General features: G+C 51.8%; 1 protein-coding gene across 4 annotated transcripts; it reads left to right on the top strand.

Annotated features, from left to right (window-relative positions):
• Positions 1 to 946: 946 nt before the first annotated feature.
• On the top strand, positions 947 to 17,214 carry CASC3 (CASC3 exon junction complex subunit). Of its 4 annotated transcripts, none has more exons than XM_077313789.1 (14): positions 947 to 1,396; positions 6,402 to 6,429; positions 7,503 to 7,540; positions 7,908 to 8,066; positions 8,766 to 8,917; positions 9,130 to 9,306; positions 9,457 to 10,148; positions 11,021 to 11,085; positions 11,811 to 11,922; positions 12,441 to 12,539; positions 13,767 to 13,990; positions 14,287 to 14,409; positions 14,548 to 14,604; positions 15,748 to 17,214. In XM_077313789.1, the coding sequence occupies exons 1-13, from the start codon at positions 971 to 973 to the stop codon at positions 14,590 to 14,592; spliced, it is 2,340 nt and encodes a 779-aa protein (XP_077169904.1). In that variant the 5' UTR covers positions 947 to 970; the 3' UTR covers positions 14,593 to 14,604; positions 15,748 to 17,214. The 4 variants fall into 4 exon arrangements, with proteins under 4 accessions (XP_077169904.1, XP_077169903.1, XP_077169906.1 ...); XM_077313788.1 differs by having other exon boundaries at positions 15,740 to 17,214; XM_077313791.1 differs by having other exon boundaries at positions 948 to 1,396; positions 14,561 to 14,604.
• Positions 17,215 to 17,861: the final 647 nt, after the last annotated feature.

Below are 17,861 nucleotides of genomic sequence, written 5' to 3'. Positions count from 1 at the left end.
CTCCAGAGCAGGGGGAGGGCACCCAGGCACCCTCAGTGGCACCGCGGGAATAGTGCTAGCCCTGGTAGCTGTCATGCCTGGCTGCCACGCTCTGACACTTCCTGCTCACAAGGAGAAGGCCAGTTGACCATGCTGATGGCTTCATAGGCGTAGTGCCAGTCCCAGCTGCCCTGCTCCATTCCCCTTTGGCCTGCTGGGGAGTGAGGCATGGAGGAGAAACTGATGCCTGAAGATCAGTTGTAACTAATGAAGATATACAGCCCCCCCCCCCCCCCCCGCAGGTTAGCAACCCAGGTGGTTGTACATGGAAACGGGGTGGGGATTCAAACCCAGCTTTTAAGATTAGTGTCGGTTCTGTTTACTCATTACATTGGAACTGAAGATCAAGAAGGGAGCAGGGGTAGGAGGGCCAACACCCAGGAAGGACCCTGAGCAGGGGTGCCATACTAGGGGCTGTCACCTTCCTGGGTGCAATGGGCTTTGCCTCTAGTATGCAATATTACTTTGTCTCCTTAAAAAGTTATTTCAAACAGCCCTGTAGGGCTAAATGGGGAACTCATAAAATATAATCTGTACCAACGAGTAAGAAATCCGTTTCTAGCTCTTCTAGACTAGCTTACTAGAATCAGTGAATAGGCTAAACGTATTTCTGTATTAGATCCGAATTACATTCCTGTCCTAGGAAACAAAAAGACCAGTGAGGCAATTAGGTGCCATAAACTGCATTAATCCCCCCCCCGATTCTTCCTTCCGCCTACCCGCAACCAACACATCCGCCGTCGCCGCGTGATGACATCACCCGGGCGTCCCGCCCGCCCGCGTTGCGCGCGGAGCACGTGACGTTGTTGTCGAGGCGTCCGCTATCCTTCCCGCCGCAGGCAGCGGCGCGCTCTTGCTCTCCCTTGACGTCACCCCCCATCTCGGCGTCCGGAAGCAGGGGATTGTGGGAGAGCGCCGGGCGGTGGGAAAAATGAAAGGCGCACGCGCGCGCGCGGTCGCTGCCGGTCGTTGTAGTCCCCCGCGGCTGAGCGAGAGAGGCCTCCTTACCCGTCATCCCTCCGTCCTTCCTTCCTTCCCCCTCCGAGAGGTTTTCGCTTCTTGCTCCTTCCCCGTCAAGATGGCGGACCGTCGGCGGCAGCGAGCCTCCCAGGACAGCAGCGAGGAGGACGAGTCCGACTCGCCGGCCGGGAGCGCCGCCCCATCCCCGCGCGGCACCCACCGCCTGGGCCTCGGCCTCGGCCTGGGGCTGGCCGGAGACGCCGGGAGCGGCCCGGGCGACGCCGAGAAGCTGCAGCAGCAGCAACAGCAGCAGGACGAGGAGGCGGAGGAGGAAGAGGAGGAGGGGGAGGCCGCGCAGCCGGTGCCCGGGGGAGCCAGCCCGGCCGACTCGGAGTGCGTAAGTAGGCCCGCCTGCGCCCTCGCCGCCTTCTCGGGTGATGGGGAGCCCCTCACGGGGGAGAGGGGGGCTTTCACGCCCCGAAGGAGTCCCCACTTCTGCCCACAACAGGCACCCTGCGAGGTCCGTGGGGCGGAGAGAGCTCTGAGAGAACTGCGACAGGGCCAAGGTCACCCACAGGTTTCCTGTCTTGCTTCCTCTCTCCACAGCGGCACCCTAAAAGGGAAGTGGGGTTGAGAGAGCTTTGAGAGAACTGCGACAGGCCCAAGGTCACCCACAGGTTTCCTGTCTTGCTTCCTCTCTCCACAGCGGCACCCTGAAAGGGAAGTGGGGCTGAGAGAGCTCTGAGAGAACTGTGACAGGCCCAAGGTCACCCACAGGCTTCCTGTCTCTCAAAGTGGCTTACAATTGCCTTCCTCTCTCCACAACAGGCACCCTGAAAGGGAAGTGGGGCTGAGAGAGCTCTGAGAGAACTGATGGGCCCAAGGTCACCCACAGGCCTCATGTGTATCAAAGTACCTTGCAATCGCCTTCCTGTTCACTCCCCACAACAGACACCCTTCGAGGAGGCTGGCATTCAGCAGCCAGGGCATTAGCAGTTTAGTCATCTGGAACCGCCAGAAAGAAGTGGAGCACAACAGAAGTCTTCACCTGACATAGGACCAAAGTTACACAAACAGGATCCTTCTTACAAGAAGCTGTATACAGCAGTCAGTGTTCCCTCTAATGCGCATCTCCAGTGGATCTTGCCCAGTGGCCTTCAGGCTCACTTGTCCCCTTGCAGCTCCCAGCTAGACTCAGCTACCTCTTGCATTTCAGTTATTCGTTTGTTTCATGTTTATTCGCTTATTGTATTATTTGCCACACGCCTTTCTCACAAGGGCTTGAAATGGATTGCATATTGCGACCTAGTGCCATCACCCCAAAATGGGACATTCAGTAAACAATGCGTTAGGATTTTAAACATCTGGAACCACTAGAAAGGACTGCAGCATAAGTATTCACATGACACAGTACCAGAGTTGTATAAACAGGACTCTAGACACACACACACACAAAAGAGCTAGCTTGGTGCAGTGGTTTAGAGTGGCAACTTCTGATCTGGAGAGTCAGATTTGATTCTCCAGTTCTCCATATGCAGCCAGCTGGGTGACTGTGAGCCAGTCAAAGTTCTGTTAGAGCTGTCCTTGCAGAGCAGTTCTGTCAGAGTTCTCTCAGCCCCACCTACCTCACAGGGTTTCTGTTGTGGGGAGGGGAAAGGAAGGCAATTGTAAGCCGCTTTGAGACTCCCTTCAGGTAGTGAAAAGTGGGGTATAAAAACCAATTCTTCTAAACACAGCAGTCAATGTTCCCTCTAATTTCCCCCTCCCATCTTGCAGCACCCAGCCAGGCTCAGCCACATTCTGGATTGTATTTATTTATTGTATTATTTATAGAGCGCCTTTCTCAAAAGGGTGGATTGCACAAAGTGAGCTAGTACAGTCGCCCCCAAAATGGGACATTCAGTAGCTAGTGCATTAGGATTTTAGATGTCTGGAACCTCAAGAAAGCACTGGAGCATAGCATAAGTATTCACGTGACACAGTACCAAAGTTATATAAACATGATCCTACTTACAAGAAGTCATGTTTAGCAATCACTGTTCCTTCTAAATCCACCCCCCCCCCCCCGTTCACATCCTGAGCAAAACAAAACTGCTATAATCTTAACGTGAACCAGAAGATGGGTTCGTTGAAAGTCAATAACAGTATTGGGATCTTGTCTCGGTGTACCAAAAAATCAAAACAATGTGAAAAATGCCTTCATTCTTTCCTGTTGATTCATATAAACAAGTTATTTCTTATATATACAGAAGCAATGGTGACATGGAAGTGCCAAAAAAGAAAGCTGGTAGCTTTTTTATGAAAGCAACAAGCTGCAAACTGGCATCAGCAGCTGGCCCCCATTGCCATCTGGCTTTGGTGTTTTGGCACTTCCATGTCAGCATCACTCCTCAGACAATTTTGATTGCTTCATGGTCATCCTTAAAGTTGTATAACTCCCCGGGAGTCATGACTTTAATCTTCTTAATCTTCATGCTGCTGGATTTATTGTCCTGCATGGAGGAGAATGACTCTAGTAGCTGTGTTAGGGAGGCATGGTACTTTATGTTAGGGAGGCATGGAACATAGGAACTTTATGTTCTTGAGCAGGGGTAGTCAAACTGCGGCCCTCCAGATGTCCATGGACTACAATTCCCAGGAGCCCTTGCCAGCATTCTCCTGGGAATTGTAGTCCATGGACATCTGGAGGGCCGCATTTTGACTACTCCTGTTCTTGAGTAATCCCTTGAGCGCATCCAAAAGGGCTCTGGCTAACCTGTTTTGTGGATGCAGAAATCCAAAAATACAGGTCTTTGCCCCCCCCCCCCAGAAGTTGTGTATAGTTTGGGTTTAGCATGTATCCAACATATGAGAGATGAGCTAAACATGTCAAGCTTATCTAGGGAAGGGTAGATAACCCCTCCAGGCTGGACACTTCTGTGATGTGGTGGAGTGACTTTTACCTGGCTGGATAATAATTAGCAACTGTTGTGTTCTTGACACCTGCTTTCCTGGATCTGTGTTTTCTTCAGAGCATGGTTCTCGGAGGGGGAAGGCTGGAAACCTAGGTAGTGGCTTGAGGTTGCAAGTAGTAGAAGTTGTGAGTAGAAGAAAAGCACCACAAATCATGAGGCAACCCAAAAGAGGTGGAAGAGTGGAGGAAACATGTTAGTAAGAAGGTGTCAGAGTGTTTCAAGCATCAGGTAACCCACTCTACACAGGCTTAACCCTGCTCCGGTACCTCCAAACGGTATAGAACGCTGCAGCCAGGGTCCTCACAGGAACGCCCTGGAGGGCCCACACGCAGGCCACGCTCCAACAACTGCACGGGCTATGGGTCAAAATCTGGCTCAGGCTTAAGGTTCTGGTAATCACATTCAAGGTCATGCTCAGGCAGGGCCCTGCGTGCTTGAGGGACTGCCTCTCTGCCTACACCCCCAGAGAGCACTACGCTCTTCAAACTCCCACAAGCTGGTGATCCCCGGCCCCGAGGAAGCTCATTTGGCCAGGGCTTTCTCTGTCTTGGCCCCCACTTGGTGGAATAAACCCCCAGAAGAGATTAGGGCCCTACCAGAGCTAAAGCAATTCCACAGGGCCTGCAAAATAAAGCCCTTCCACCAAGCCTTCAATCGGGACAAAGAAACAACAGCATCAACTAGACCCCCAGAAGTCTCCTCTAGGGCCAACTGCACCAAACAGACACCTCACTGGCACAGGGAGATGCTTGACCCGACCACGTACTCAGTAAAAGGGTGCATTTACAGCTGTGCAATTAATGGTTGAATGTTTAGGCAGTTATAAGTTATAATGTTGTAAGGTTAAGTTTATAATTGTTAATGTTTTTGTTGTTTTGTACCCGTGTCCCAGCGGATTTGAGCTGTGAGCCCTCACTGTAAATTGCCCTGAGCTGCAAGGGAGGGCGGTATAGAAACGTATAATAAAATAAACTAGCAGCCCGGTTGGCAATCGTGTGAGCAGCTCTTCATCCAGACTCTGTTTGTTCCCTTTTCCAAAATGGAGACACTGACAATGTGACTCCCTCAATAGGTCTTTCCTACTTTTGGATGAGACCATTTCCATGGAGGGGGATGGAGGAGAATGCCCTTCCTCCCCCTGGAATGTTTTGCTCCCCTGCTCTTCACAGCTGTGCACTTTTCATTCTTGGAGAGCAGTCCAGAGAGATTTCTCTTGTTTGGCCTGTGATGTGACAGGCTGGCTTTTGGGAGGAAGTCTCCTGCTGCTTAAAGCTGAGTTTTGTCACGTCTCATCCTTCCTGTCGTGCAACTTATCTAGCTGGGCGTAGTGGCAGGAGGATCGAGGACTGTTGCTTTCCTGAATACCTGCAGAATATCCCAGAAGAACACATGTCTCTTTAATAAACATGATAAAACAGGGATTGCACATGGGGTTAGCTGTGTGAACACCACCTGCTCTCCTTGGGTGGCATTCCAGGGTAGTGTCAGCCTATCATAAGGAAGGTCACCGTGTTGCTAGAAAGGAGCCTTGTGGACCCTGGAGGCCCAAGGGATAAATAAAGTAATACAAGTAATCTTTTTTTTTAATGAAGAAAAGGTATGGGAAAATTGTGCTAATCTTCTGCAAGTGTAAAGGAGGGGAAATAAACTACTAAGAACCTCCAAAGAGCCCTGCTGGATCAGACCTATGATCCATCTAGTCCAGCTTCCTGCCTCACACAGTGGCCAACCAGTTCCTCTAGACAGCAAACAACAGGGCTTAGAGGCTGAGACATTCATGAGAACAACAGAAGAGCCCAGCTGGATCAGACCAGGGGTCCATCTAGTCCAGCCTCCTTTCTCATACAATGGCCAACCAGTTCCTTGGGAGGGCCAGTAACAGGGCATAGAGGTCGAGGCCCTGATGTCGCCTCTTGGCTCTGGGATTCAGAGGTTTAGTGCCTCTGAATGTGGAGGTTCCCCTCATTCACCAACCCTTTGATAGACTCATCCTCTGTGAATCTGTTTATTCCTGTGGCCATCACTGCACAGCTGTTGTCCACCGATCTGAGCCTGACTGGAGAGAGCAGTCTGTAATTTAAACAAATAATGATACATCCTCTACCAGAAAATTCTACATTTGAATTGCTTTCAGTGTAAAGTAGTATTTCCTTTTGTCTGTCCTCAACCTACTGCCCATCAGCTTCATTGAATGAGTTCTAGTATTTTTGAAGAGAGAGGAAAAATACTTCTCCTTGGCTGCCTGTTCAAAACAAATATAAAAAGTACACTTTCTAATAAGTCTTTGGTCAAGCAACAGGGGTACTTTGTAATTTGATTAGTGACAACATACCCTGCCCCATCCTGCAGCTCCTTCCACTGGACTATATGTATATTATGTATGTTTTTCTTCTGCATACATGTCTCTGTAAGGTAACTGTGCTCTCTCTTTTCTTTTTTATAAAACAGGAAAGTGAAGATGGCATAGAAGGAGACGGTGAGTGGGGATATTCTTTGTTCTGAGCAAATGAGAATGAAAGGGAGGATCAAAGGTATACTTTTGACAGTGTCTGTCTTTTAAAAAGGAATCATACATTTTCCTGTCCCGGCCAACGTTCTAATACTGCTTGCCCTCCCCTTTGAGGTACAGCGCTCTTTGTCAGGTTAGCTGCTTGCTGCTCCAGACCTTCTGCTGATAAAAGCAGATGTTTTGTCTGGCTTAACGTTTAGCCACGCATGCGGGAGAGCCAGGACTTGGGGGTACGCTTCTGGAAACTTAGGACCTGCATAGCCTGGTTGTAGCGCTTGGATTTGGGAGGCCCAGGTGCAAACCCCTGCTCTGCTGTGAAGTTTGCTGGCTGATTCTGGGCCTATTCCTGTTTCTCAGCCGAGCCTATTTCACGGAGACATCTTGAGGGGGAGACCATGTCTGCCATTTTGAGCTCTTTAAAGGCAAGGCAAGATAGAACATAAGAAGAGTGACACTCAGGATGGGTAACCATGTAGTGGAGCAGTCGAAAAGAGCAAGAATCCAGGAGCTCCTTAAAGACAAATTAAAATGGTGGCAGGGAGGAGCTTTCAGGAATCCCTGCTCACTTCTCCAGGGTGACGCTGGCACTGTTACGCATCTCATCCATTGCTTTTTCTGAGCTGAAGCATGGTGGACAGTTTTCACCCTCCTCTGTCTCCAAATCACGCAGTTGCACCGGCTTTATGGGAGTTCTGACACCCCTCAGCCGAAATATGTGCCCAGTCTTCATGGCAGAGCTCTGGAGAGAGGCAAACAGGAGAAAGAGGCAGAAATCAAGCCGGTAAATTACTTGAGAATGAAGCAAAGGCAGTGAAGGCTTGTATTTGGAATATCATGGAGGGAGAAGTAACGGGGTGGCAGATTGAAGGTGGGGGGTGAAAGCAAGGGAGCAATCAAAGAGAGAGTGTTTCGGTTGGGTGGAGGTCCTGCGGGTGGGTGCAAATTCTAGGCAAGTAGTTGACTAGGAGAAAAGCAGAAGTTTGATCATGGACATGTTGCGATTGAGATGACGTCCCTAATGTCACATCTTTTATTTTTAGCTGTTCTCTCTGACTATGAAAGCGCTGAGGATTCTGAGGTGAGTTTATCGTGTTTAGGTGCCAGTTGGCCTTTTGGAGTTTTATCTTGTGTGTGATCTTGACCGACTCGCTAGCAGTTCTGAAGCCCTTCAAGGGCCGCGGCACCAGTCTTTCTAGACTGGCCAGATCACTCTTGTTATCCCGTGTGCCTTTGGGTACAGAGTTGGCATCTCTGAGTTTTGCCGTGTGACTTTTCCCCCATGTTCAAGGCTGGCTTAGCCGGCGTATGAGTTGGATGCTTGTTCCTTGGAGCTCTTCAGAGGCTGGCAAATGCCGACCTAGCCAAGCATGCATAGTTCTGATTAAAAACGACGCTTCACTCCCAGACTGAATCGACTCATTTTGGACTCCCTGTTTGTTTTTCAGGGCGAGGAGGGGGAATACAGCGAGGAAGAAACGTCAAAAGTGGACCTGAAGCAGGACAGCAATGAAGCCAGTGAATTGGCAACAAAGGCAGACAAAGGGAATGAGAAACCGGAGCCTAAAGGCACCGTGGCAGGCGAGAGGCAAAGCGGGGACGGGCAGGTGAGTCGCGGCAGGCGCTGAGGACCTGGGGCCAGCCAGTCTGGCATCGAAAGGGTACCGTCAGCAATTAGTTCCTGCAGAGCGAGTTTCCTACTTAGTGTGCTGTATCCATTGGGTGACGCTGCTATTTGGTCTACGTAAGATTAGCAGTTTCCTTGGAAGGTGGCATTCTTTTTGTGGAAGAACATAGGAGAAGCCATGTTGGATCAGGCCAGTGGCCCATCTAATCCAACACCGTGTCACATAGTAGCCAAAAAAAAAAACAGCTGCCATCAGGAGGTCCACCAGCAGGGTCAGAACTCCAGAAGCCCTCCCACTGTTCCCCTCCAAATACCAAGAATACAGAGCTTCACTGCCCCAGACAGTCTCTCCCATCTAGACCTTGGGGCCTTGTCTGTCCATTCCCCTCTTGACACTGTCTGTGCTTGTAGACCTCGCCACTTTGTGCGGCAATGAACTCCGTGTGCTCACAGCTCTCTGGCCGAAGGGCTTCCTTCTAAGCCTCCTGCTCCTTGCTTTCATTGAGCGCCCACAAGTTCTTCTAATGTGCAAAAGGGAGGGGGAAGTATTTCTTTCTCTGCCTGCTCTGTCCCGGGTATCACTTTGCAGACCTCAGTCCCGTCACCCCTGCAATAGAGGACTGTGCTCGTGGTGAGCGTCTGCAGACGGGAAATTTATAGATCCATTTGTCCTCCGCAGGAAAGCACCGAACCGACTGAGAATAAGGTCGGCAAAAAAGTTCCCAAGCACTTGGACGACGACGAGGACCGGAAGAATCCCGCGTACATCCCTCGGAAAGGCCTGTTCTTTGAACACGACCTCCGTGGGCAGACCCAGGAAGAGGAAATCCGGTGGGTCACGTGACCGGCAGGAGGGAGGGATTACGAGCTCCGTTAGTCTGGAGGGAAATGGGGCGGGGCATGTGGATCGGGGAGGTGGCTTTGCAGTAACCATTGGCAGGAGGACAGACCATTGGGGTGTCCAACTATCACAGCCTGCCCCTTTTGCATATTGTCCCCGCCCCCCCAAATAATCATTGGTGCCTTCCCTCCCGATGACCCAGCCCGAAGGGTCGGCAGCGGAAGCTGTGGAAAGACGAGGGGCGATGGGAGCACGACAAGTTCCGGGAAGACGAGCAGGCGCCCAAATCCAGGCACGAGCTCATTGCGCTGTACGGGTACGATATCCGCTCGGCCCACAACCCCGATGACATCAAGCCCCGGAGGGTGCGCAAACCGAGGTGAGTGAGAGCGCTGGGAGGGCGGGGGTGGGGGGACACGGCCTTGAGTCTTCTGCCTTGATTCTGGCCGCCTCAGGGGGGAGCTAAGGTCAGGAGGAGCCTTAACCATCCATCCCAGATGCTGACCTGCGGCATCCCTTCTTAATTCAGGTTTGGGAGTCCCCCTCAGAGAGAGCCAAATTGGGCCAACGAGCGGCCCAGCAAGCCCCCGCGACACCAGAGCCTTGACAGCCCCCCGGTGCCTCCCCGGACGTTCATCAACCGCAACACCGCGGGGACGGGACGCATGCCCCTACCCAGGACTTTCCCGAGGCCCGGCGGCTACAAGGAGACCCGCCCGAGCTACCGGGCGGCGGATGCGGGCAGCCAGCAGCACGCCCCTCGCTTCAGCGAGCACGCCAAGCACGAGAGCAGTTACCGGGCCCGGCGCTCGGAGCCGGCCCCGGCGCGAGAGCCTTCCCCCGAGCCGGAGGTCCCGCACGTTCGCAGCAGCCCCGTCAAAAAGGAAGAGGCCCTTCCGGAGAGCCCGGCAGCCCCCGCGGACGCCCTGCAGCCCCCTCCGGATAAGCCTGTGGAGAAGAAGTCCTATTCCCGGGCCAGGCGGAGTCGGACCAAAGCCGGCGAGGCGGGGAAGTTGGCGGACGAAGTCCCGCCTCCGTCGGGGCTGACCCCTGCGCCGCCGAAAGCCGCAGAGGCGATGCCGTCCTCGTCGCCGGCGAAGGCTGAGAACTGGGAAGTGCCCGTCGAAGCCAGTCTAGAGGACCTGGAGCAAGACATGACCCAGCTGAATATAGCGGAACAAAACTGGAACCCAGGGCAGCCCCAGTTCATACAGCCTCAGGGTGAGCAGCTGGCAGATGTGCCGAGACGGGGGAGGGGGGAAATAGGAAATTGCTTTCCTTATCTTAAATCTATGACCCACCCATGCAAAAGGGTGGAGAGGTAACATAAAAAAAAATACTCCAAAGTTTCGGCAGACAGTTTGAGATCTGTGTGTAATCCTAATCTTGTTTTTTCTCCTCAGTTTTCCCTCTTTTCAGATCCCCCCTCCCCCCAGCTTTCCTCTAACCTCCCACTCCCCGGAGAGCTTGGGTGTGTTTTCCTTGCTTTATTGGCTTTCCATGGCTTGCCAATCCAGGCCTGTCTTTTGCCTCTTCATTTCCTAGGCCAGCCTGTCTCAGCTTTTTTACTGTCGAGAAACCCCTAAAACATTCTTTGGGCTTCGAGAAACCCCAGAAGTGGTGCGATCGTGCAGAATATGGTCGGGAAACATAGCTGTGTACACACCCACCCAGGGCTCCTCGCCTTCACACCCACTCCAGGCCCATCGTTGGCCATTTGGGGGGGGGGAGAGGAGGGGCAGGTCAACATAACCACATAGGGTCATATCACCTGATAAACGCTTAACAAATTTTCAAAGTATCTAAAAACTAACTCGCACCCATTCAGGAAACCCTTCCAGGACCATCAAGAAACCCTGACTGAGAAAGCATGTCCTAGGCCCTTCCGTCCACCTCTCTGTTTTGCCTCTCTTACCAACTCTGGCTGTCCTTCTCTCTCTGAGTTTACAAGTAATCTCTGGCCGAGTGAAAAATCATTTTCATCTTTTCCCCCAGGATTGCCCTGAACCCGCTGTCTGTCTCTGTTTGTGGAACTTGCATAGTAATCAATGTTTCTTTTTTATTTTTCCCTCTCTCCTCCCTTTCCCCATTAGGTATTCCTAATCAGATGCATATTGGAGCAGCCCCACCTCCTCAGTTCAACCGGATGGAAGAGATGGTAAAATCCCCATGTCTCCTGCCAATTTCCGAAATGTCAACACAGCAGGAAGGGGGGGGGGTGGCCAGGCAGGCAAGCAGAGACTGTAGAATCACTCATAAATCCCTCCCAGATTCTACAATGAGGGGAGTTAAGTCAAGACCGCATCTCATCGGGCCCTGACAGGTTTATCTTGGCTCTGCTTCTGAATCGCTCTTGATGTTTTCTGGCACAGAATAGAAAACAGGCAGAGGCTACAGCAGGGAGGTGGTGGCATTGGAGGGGTGTTGCAGCAGTGGCTCTTGGCTTTCCTTGCTCTGTATGTGCCCCCCCCCCCTGCAGCAGAAGCCCTCACCCAGGTCTCCCGGCCTCACCATCCTTTTCTGAAGCCTTTCCTTACAGGTCCTTGCAGGTTAGATTCAGGCGGGTAGCCCTCTTGGCCTGAAGCAGCAGAACAAAGCTCGAGTCCCGGGCGCCTCGAAGATGAAAGCTTATACCCCGAATTAAATTTGGTTTCGTCTTCAAGGTGCTCCATGACACAAATTGTGTCTGGGCTCTTGTGCGGCTCCCTCTTTCTTCTGAACTGTGCGCCTTCTTCTGAACTGTGTGCCGAGTTTTCCCCAGGGCTCTGCCAAAGCTCTTTGCTTAATGGGACCTCGGGTGCAAAGCAGCCTGGGAGCTGGTGGGCCGCTAAGCCTCTGCCTGTGCCTCGCCGGTGAGCCTCCGGACCCGTTTTGTTTCCCCAGGGAGTCCAGGGGAGCCGTGCCAAGCGTTACTCGTCACAGCGCCAGAGGCCCGTCCCGGAGCCTGCTCCGCCAGTGCACATCAGCATAATGGAAGGGCACTACTACGATCCACGTGAGTGCACGTCGCCACTGAAGAACCTTCTCCCTGTCGGCTTGGGCATCAGGGCAGGAGTGCGTTGCCAGTCAGCAGTTCTTGGGCGTCTGAAGGGCTCGCTCCGGGGAAGCGGATCTGGTGCCCTTGGGGATGGCTGGGAGCCCCTTGTAGCGCCAAGCCTGGAGTAGGCAGGTGTGCTTTGCCCAGAGGGCGGGTGTGTGGAGGACTGGTTTTTACTGGCACAGCGTCCTTCCCCGTTCGTTGTTGTTTATACCCTTTTTGAAGCATTTGGGTTACCCCACGCACCACTTTCCCGTTGAATGTTCCCTCGCATGCAGACTCCATACAGATAGAAAAGCTAGTTCAGCTGGGGAGACAGCATCTCTGCCCTCCATCCTCTTCACTTGCCGTGCTGTTTTTCTGTTAACGAAAAGTGTCTCCTCTCCTCTGGCATCTTTGTGTATTGTTGCCAGAGTGTCGGCTGCATAAGGCTCCTTTCATTCAACGCTTGTTCCCCTCCTGTTCTGTTTTTACAGTACAGTTCCAGGGTCCAATTTACACCCACAGCGAGAACCCTGCCCCGTTGCCTCCCCAAGGGGTGATTGTCCAGCCTGAAATGCATCTCCCCCACCCAGGTAAGGGGTGCCTTATCGCACCGGCCCCTCTGTTTTCTCTCCCCTTCCTCAGTGTATTCTTGTAGGACCTTAGCCATTGCTACAGGTTAAGCTGCAGCGATTGCTTGTAAGGCGCTTGCATCTTGATCTGCTCAGGACCTTTGAGTCAAAAGAACAGTAAGCTAAGCTGGCAGGCAGTCTTACTGTGGAGGGGAAATCATCGTCCCCCAGTTGTCTCCATCCGGTGCTCTCCCTTTTAGGTCGGGCGCAGTTGTGCAAATAGTTTGTCGCTTCTGTCGCGGGATGCTGGTTTTGCGTCGAGGTGATCCACATGGAAATGCAGTGGCCTGTGAGAGGAGGCCGAGAGAGGACTGGGGTGGTCGGAAGGGAAGGCTGATCTCCACATTCTGGAGCTTGTTTACCCAGTTAGGGGAATTTTCTCTTTTCCTGTTCTTACTTATGAAGCCAGATTTCTGCTTTGCTGGCATCAAACTTTCCCACCTGATGGTTCTTTAAAATGGGGGCCATCTTGCCATTGAATATGTACCCGCACATACGCACACACACCTCAGAAGCCACAATATTCTGGGTCAGACCCTTGGTTCATTAAGGTCAGTACTGTCTACTCAAACTGGCAATAGCTCTCCAGGGTCTCAGGCCGAGGTCTTTTCCCATCACCTCCTACATGATTCTCTCAGCTGGAGCTGTAGGGCAGGGGTAGTCAACCTGTGGTCCTCCAGATGTCCATGGACTACAATTCCCATGAGCAACCGCTGGCAGGGGCCCATGGGAATTGTAGTCCATGGACATCTGGAGGACCACAGGTTGACTACCCCTCCTGTAGGGAACTGAACCTGAAGCCTTCTACATGCCAAGCAGATGTTCTACTCCCTGAGCTACACAGCCTACGCCTGCAGCTGCAGACACCGGAGCGAGGCTAGGATGTAGCAAGGAGGAGGCGACAGTGCTTCCAAGAGCATGCCCTTTGGAGGAGCCACAAACCTGTCGGGACCACAGTTAGACAGAAGAAGGCTTGAACAGCCCCGATGAAGACAGATCAGATTGTAGGAGTGGTGCACGTGAAGCACTTTTAGAAAGTCGCTCCAGCCGACTCACTCATCAGGCCAAAGGGTTTTGTCCTTAACGGGGAATAAGTCTTTGCCGCCGTAAGATGCAGTAACGTTTCCGCCATGTGACATTTCCACAAGGCCCTGACCCGTTTGTGTCTGTTTCTTCCTCCTCCGCCAGGGCTGCATCCTCACCAGGCACCAGCGCCTTTGACTAACCCCGGCTTGTATCCTCCTGTCTCCTTGCCTCCCGGGCAGCAGCCCCCGCCCCCACCCCAGCAGTTGCTGGCGCCGACTTACTTCTCTCCTCCCCCTGGGGTCATGAATTTTGGCAGTCCCAGCTACCCTTACCCTCCAGGAGCTCTCCCGCCGCCCCCACCGCCTCACCTCTACCCCAACACTCAAGTAAGTTGCCTCCGATGCGGCCTCGGCTTTTTCGGGCATCCAGAAGGGAGCCGGCTGAGTGTTTGGGCTTTGTTCGTCCCCTGCTCTCCTCTGCAGTGGGGACCTAAAGGGGCTGGAGACAGCCTGACTTCTCGGTGCTCGACCACCCAGCAGGGCAATGTAGCAATTAGAGGAGGGATTCCCAACCAGGGGTCTGAAATGAACAGGAGTTGGCACCGGCGGGAGGAGAAGGGGAGGCAAGGTGGCCTTTTGTTTTCTGCAGGCAAAGCCATCTTTCCTTCCACTCGGGTTTGCAGGCCCAGTCTCAGGTGTACGGAGGGGTCACCTACTACAACACCGTTCAGCAGCAGGTCCAGCCGAAGCCATCTCCGCCCCGGAGAACCTCTCAGCCGGTCACCATCAAGCCCCCTCCTCCCGAGGTATCTCTTGCTGGGCCCCCCCCTCCTCCGGCGTGACTCACTTGTGTGATTCTGGCTGTGCCCCCCCCCTACCCGGGCATTTGGGATTTGACTCTTTGCTCCACCTGTCTCTTGTTTTTGATCCCTTGAAAACTCTAGATTCTCGTTACAGGTGGTAAGCAGGGTTCCCGTAAACGTTTCTAAACACTTTTGAAGGTGAGCTTAGATGTTAAGTCCACAGTTGATGTTTGCACCCTTCTTATATATATGAATAATAATTAATATCATCAAATGATATCATCCATCTTGTTAATAAATGGCAACCTCCCTAGACAATCGGTTACTTCAGTGTCAAGTTGGTTGTGTCTGTTGTGAAAAATGTAAAAATTAAAAAGGAATTGTTTCAGACCACTCTTTCCGGACCATATTAAAACATGATTCTACCCCTTCACTTTCTCAGATCAATATTCACCAACCCCCCAAAGCTGTTCTTAATACGTTGTGGCTTTCCATATGTGGGAATTTTGTTTTTTTAATATGGAGGAGCATTTAGGTGTATGGTACATCCCTGACACAGGTTTCCCTTCTGAGTCAGGACAAGGCCTTAGTGAACTTTGAATGCCCAAAGAAAAAGGCAAGAGGGAAGAGTTACTTTATTTTTAAAGACCCACCCTAACATTTTTAACTCACAAGGTGACTGTGATGGTCAGCTCTTTAATGTGGTGCAGTCTTGAGTAGCCAGGATTCTGCTAAATTGAGGAAGGCTCCTCTCGGGGCTGCTGGTGTCTACTCCACCCCTCTTTCCTTAGTGGGGTGAATACCAGCGCCGTTGGCAGGGTGTGGCCAAAATTGCAAGGTAGTGCAAATGACAGCAAGGAGACTTGGGTTTACTTGTGACCCCTGCGAAATTCCGCTGTTCCGGGAGAGGAAGCGTTGCTGGAAGGTGTGGCCAAGTCACAGAGTCCTGGAAAACACCCGGGGCTTTCAAGCCCTCGACCTCAAGGGAGGGGGATGACGACACACCTTTGTAGGTCTGCTGTTTCCCTGTCTCTGTAGAGTCACATGACCTGTTCTCGGGCAGGCCCATGCAGACGCAATAGTAGTTTTATTTCCAGGGGAGGAAGCTTTCCTCAATAAACTTTGACAGCACCTCCGTAGGGTTTCTTGGTACACAATTTGAATCCGCTGAAGGGGTCTGAAACTTGATGGAGGCGGGAGCAGGTGGAAGGGTGGGAATTTAACCTGCCCTGATGTAGGGCGGTGGGTTGAGGACCTGGCGATGCCCAAGGTAGATGGCTCAGCGCTAAAGTTGTTTAATTTTCTGTCCCCTTTCCCTGTTATTTCTGTTTAGGACACCAGAAACGAAAAACCCAAAGAGAGGAGCCACACCTAAGGACTCTGCGTTTTGCTGGTTGTCAGTAAAGTATCGGGGCTGGCATCCATGGCAGGCAGCGGGCATCTCCCGGGCGCGGATCCCTTCCCTTTCCCCTCGGTGACAGGCGCCGTAAGCGGATGCAGGTGCTCCTGCTGTGCCAAACCATGTCAGTGTCGAGATTGGGGGGGGCGGGGTGTCCCATCAGGAGAGCGTCTGGAAAACCCACATCTCTTTGCAGCTGCCCCCCCTGCCCCAGAGAACGGTGAAAAGGCTTGAGTTGGGTGTGAAGGGTGTCTTGGCTCACAGAGAGAGAGAGAGAGAGAGAGAGAGAGAAAGAGAGAGAGAGAAACGCGTTCTCCTTGTTCTGCTCCCTCCCCATGTTGGACTTCCCGTTTTAAAGAACTTAACTTTGCTTTTTCTCTATTCTGTTAAACTGGTTGTTTGCTTTCCTGAAGTGGGCATGATGTTGTTCTCTGTGGCTGTCTTCTCTCTCACCCCCCCCCCCAATATGATTTAAAAAATAAATGGGGGGGGCGGTTCTTAGGTTCTTGCATTGAAATTTATCAGGGGATCTTGGAAAGAGCTGCTGAATTGAGACATTTTTCTTTTCTGTTACTGCTTTTTAATTGGGGGGAGTCAATTGCTGAGCTCCAGCAGCAGTTGCCTTCAGGCCCTCCGATTCTTGGTGCCCCCTGATTGGCTCTCCTAACCACAGCCTAACTCTAGCTCCACCCCAAATTCACCATGCTAGAATCAACGTGCACGTGTCCCCACGTGGCGAACAGGTCAGTTGGTCTCCACCAGCCCCGATGCCGGCCTTTCCTTTAGAATGCCGAACGATTCCTGGCAGGCTGCTAGCCGGCTCGGTTGCCCCTTTGCAGCGTAGGTCTCGCCTGTCCAGCTGCATGGCTTCCATTGACTTCCCTGCATTTTTGTAACTCTTTTTGTTCTTTCTAAGCTGCGCTAGGGAGGCGAAGCTGAATGGACCAGCCTCTGGCTACGATGTGCCGGCTGAAGGGAGGTACCAAGACTTGGAGTCTAGTTTAGAGTTTCTTGGCCTGTCTGCTTCTTCTGCATAGTCGTTTCATGCGCATGTCATTTTCCTAATTTTGAAGCATCAGTGGCCGGTGAACTTCCTTTGTTTAAACCCAGCAATCCCTTAAAGTTTTAATTTTAACAACTAGCATTTTTGAAGGGGGAAAAGCCCTGTTACATTCTCCGTGTATTTGTTTTGTTTTGTTTTTTTTTCTTCTCCCCTGCCTTAACGCTTGAACTGTAACATATCAGTCTTGAAATTTTTAGACCTAAAGACACTGTGATTAGCTGGTTTTTCTTTGGTTAATAAATTTTGTTTTTGTTTTTTTTTTTCGTTCCCGTTCCCAGAGCGCACGTTTTGTAAAAGGCATTGTAACTTGCTTGCTGGAGATGATATAATAGATGGTAAAAAATGACTTGGTATTGGTCTCTTGCTTCCTTGCGCCTCTTAGAACCGCACGCGTGCATAACCGGAGTAACTCTGTCGCTGCAGACTGATGTGCAAAGCCGACATTTGTGTGCAAAGCTTTTGATGCGTGTGCTGGGTGTCACATGACTCTGAAGACAATGTTCTTCGGTTGGGATGGAAGATGAACATTGGCTCTTTGCCAAAAAGCAAAACCCTGTCTGGTATTTTAGCTGGGGGGGGGGCATTAGTTATACTGAAAATGTTTTAACTTTTAATATTGGTATGTGGTTTTAATGCCGTTACCCACCCTGAGCAATATGGAAGGGCGGGATAAAAATAAGCAATTATTATTATTGTAATTGGGTGGAAATAGATATAAGGAGGTGAGCTGATTGCTTGCCTGTTGCCAGGTTTAGGCAGATCAGGTGTGGGAATCTCATGTGGAGTATCTGCAGGTGGCACTGAAGCTCTGCCGTTAATGTCCGAAAGCCTTTCCTTTTCTAGCTTCCGAGACTCTCCCCGGGGGTCTTGGCTTCACCTTTTCTCCCAGACTTAACACGGCCCAGAACCTTAATATCTTCAAAACACCCAGGCCACAAATTAAGCGTGAGAGGTCAACGCTGCCTTTGCACACCCAGCAAGTCTTGGTCGGGC

Source organism: Paroedura picta, chromosome 16, assembly GCF_049243985.1.
Source record: "Paroedura picta isolate Pp20150507F chromosome 16, Ppicta_v3.0, whole genome shotgun sequence".
Taxonomy (NCBI): Eukaryota; Metazoa; Chordata; class Lepidosauria; order Squamata; family Gekkonidae; genus Paroedura; species Paroedura picta.
The sequence above is the reverse complement of the archived record's forward strand: the minus strand, read 5'-3'. Positions and strand labels throughout refer to the sequence as shown.

Excerpts from the sequence above, each read along its gene's own strand:
- CASC3 (XM_077313789.1), top strand. The coding sequence starts at position 971 with ATGAAAGGCGCACGCGCGCGCGCGGTCGCTGCCGGTCGTTGTAGTCCC. Across the intron at positions 11,923-12,440 it reads AGGGCACTACTACGATCCAC|TACAGTTCCAGGGTCCAATT; the intron begins GTGAGTGCACGT and ends CTGTTTTTACAG. Across the intron at positions 12,540-13,766 it reads AATGCATCTCCCCCACCCAG|GGCTGCATCCTCACCAGGCA; the intron begins GTAAGGGGTGCC and ends CTCCTCCGCCAG.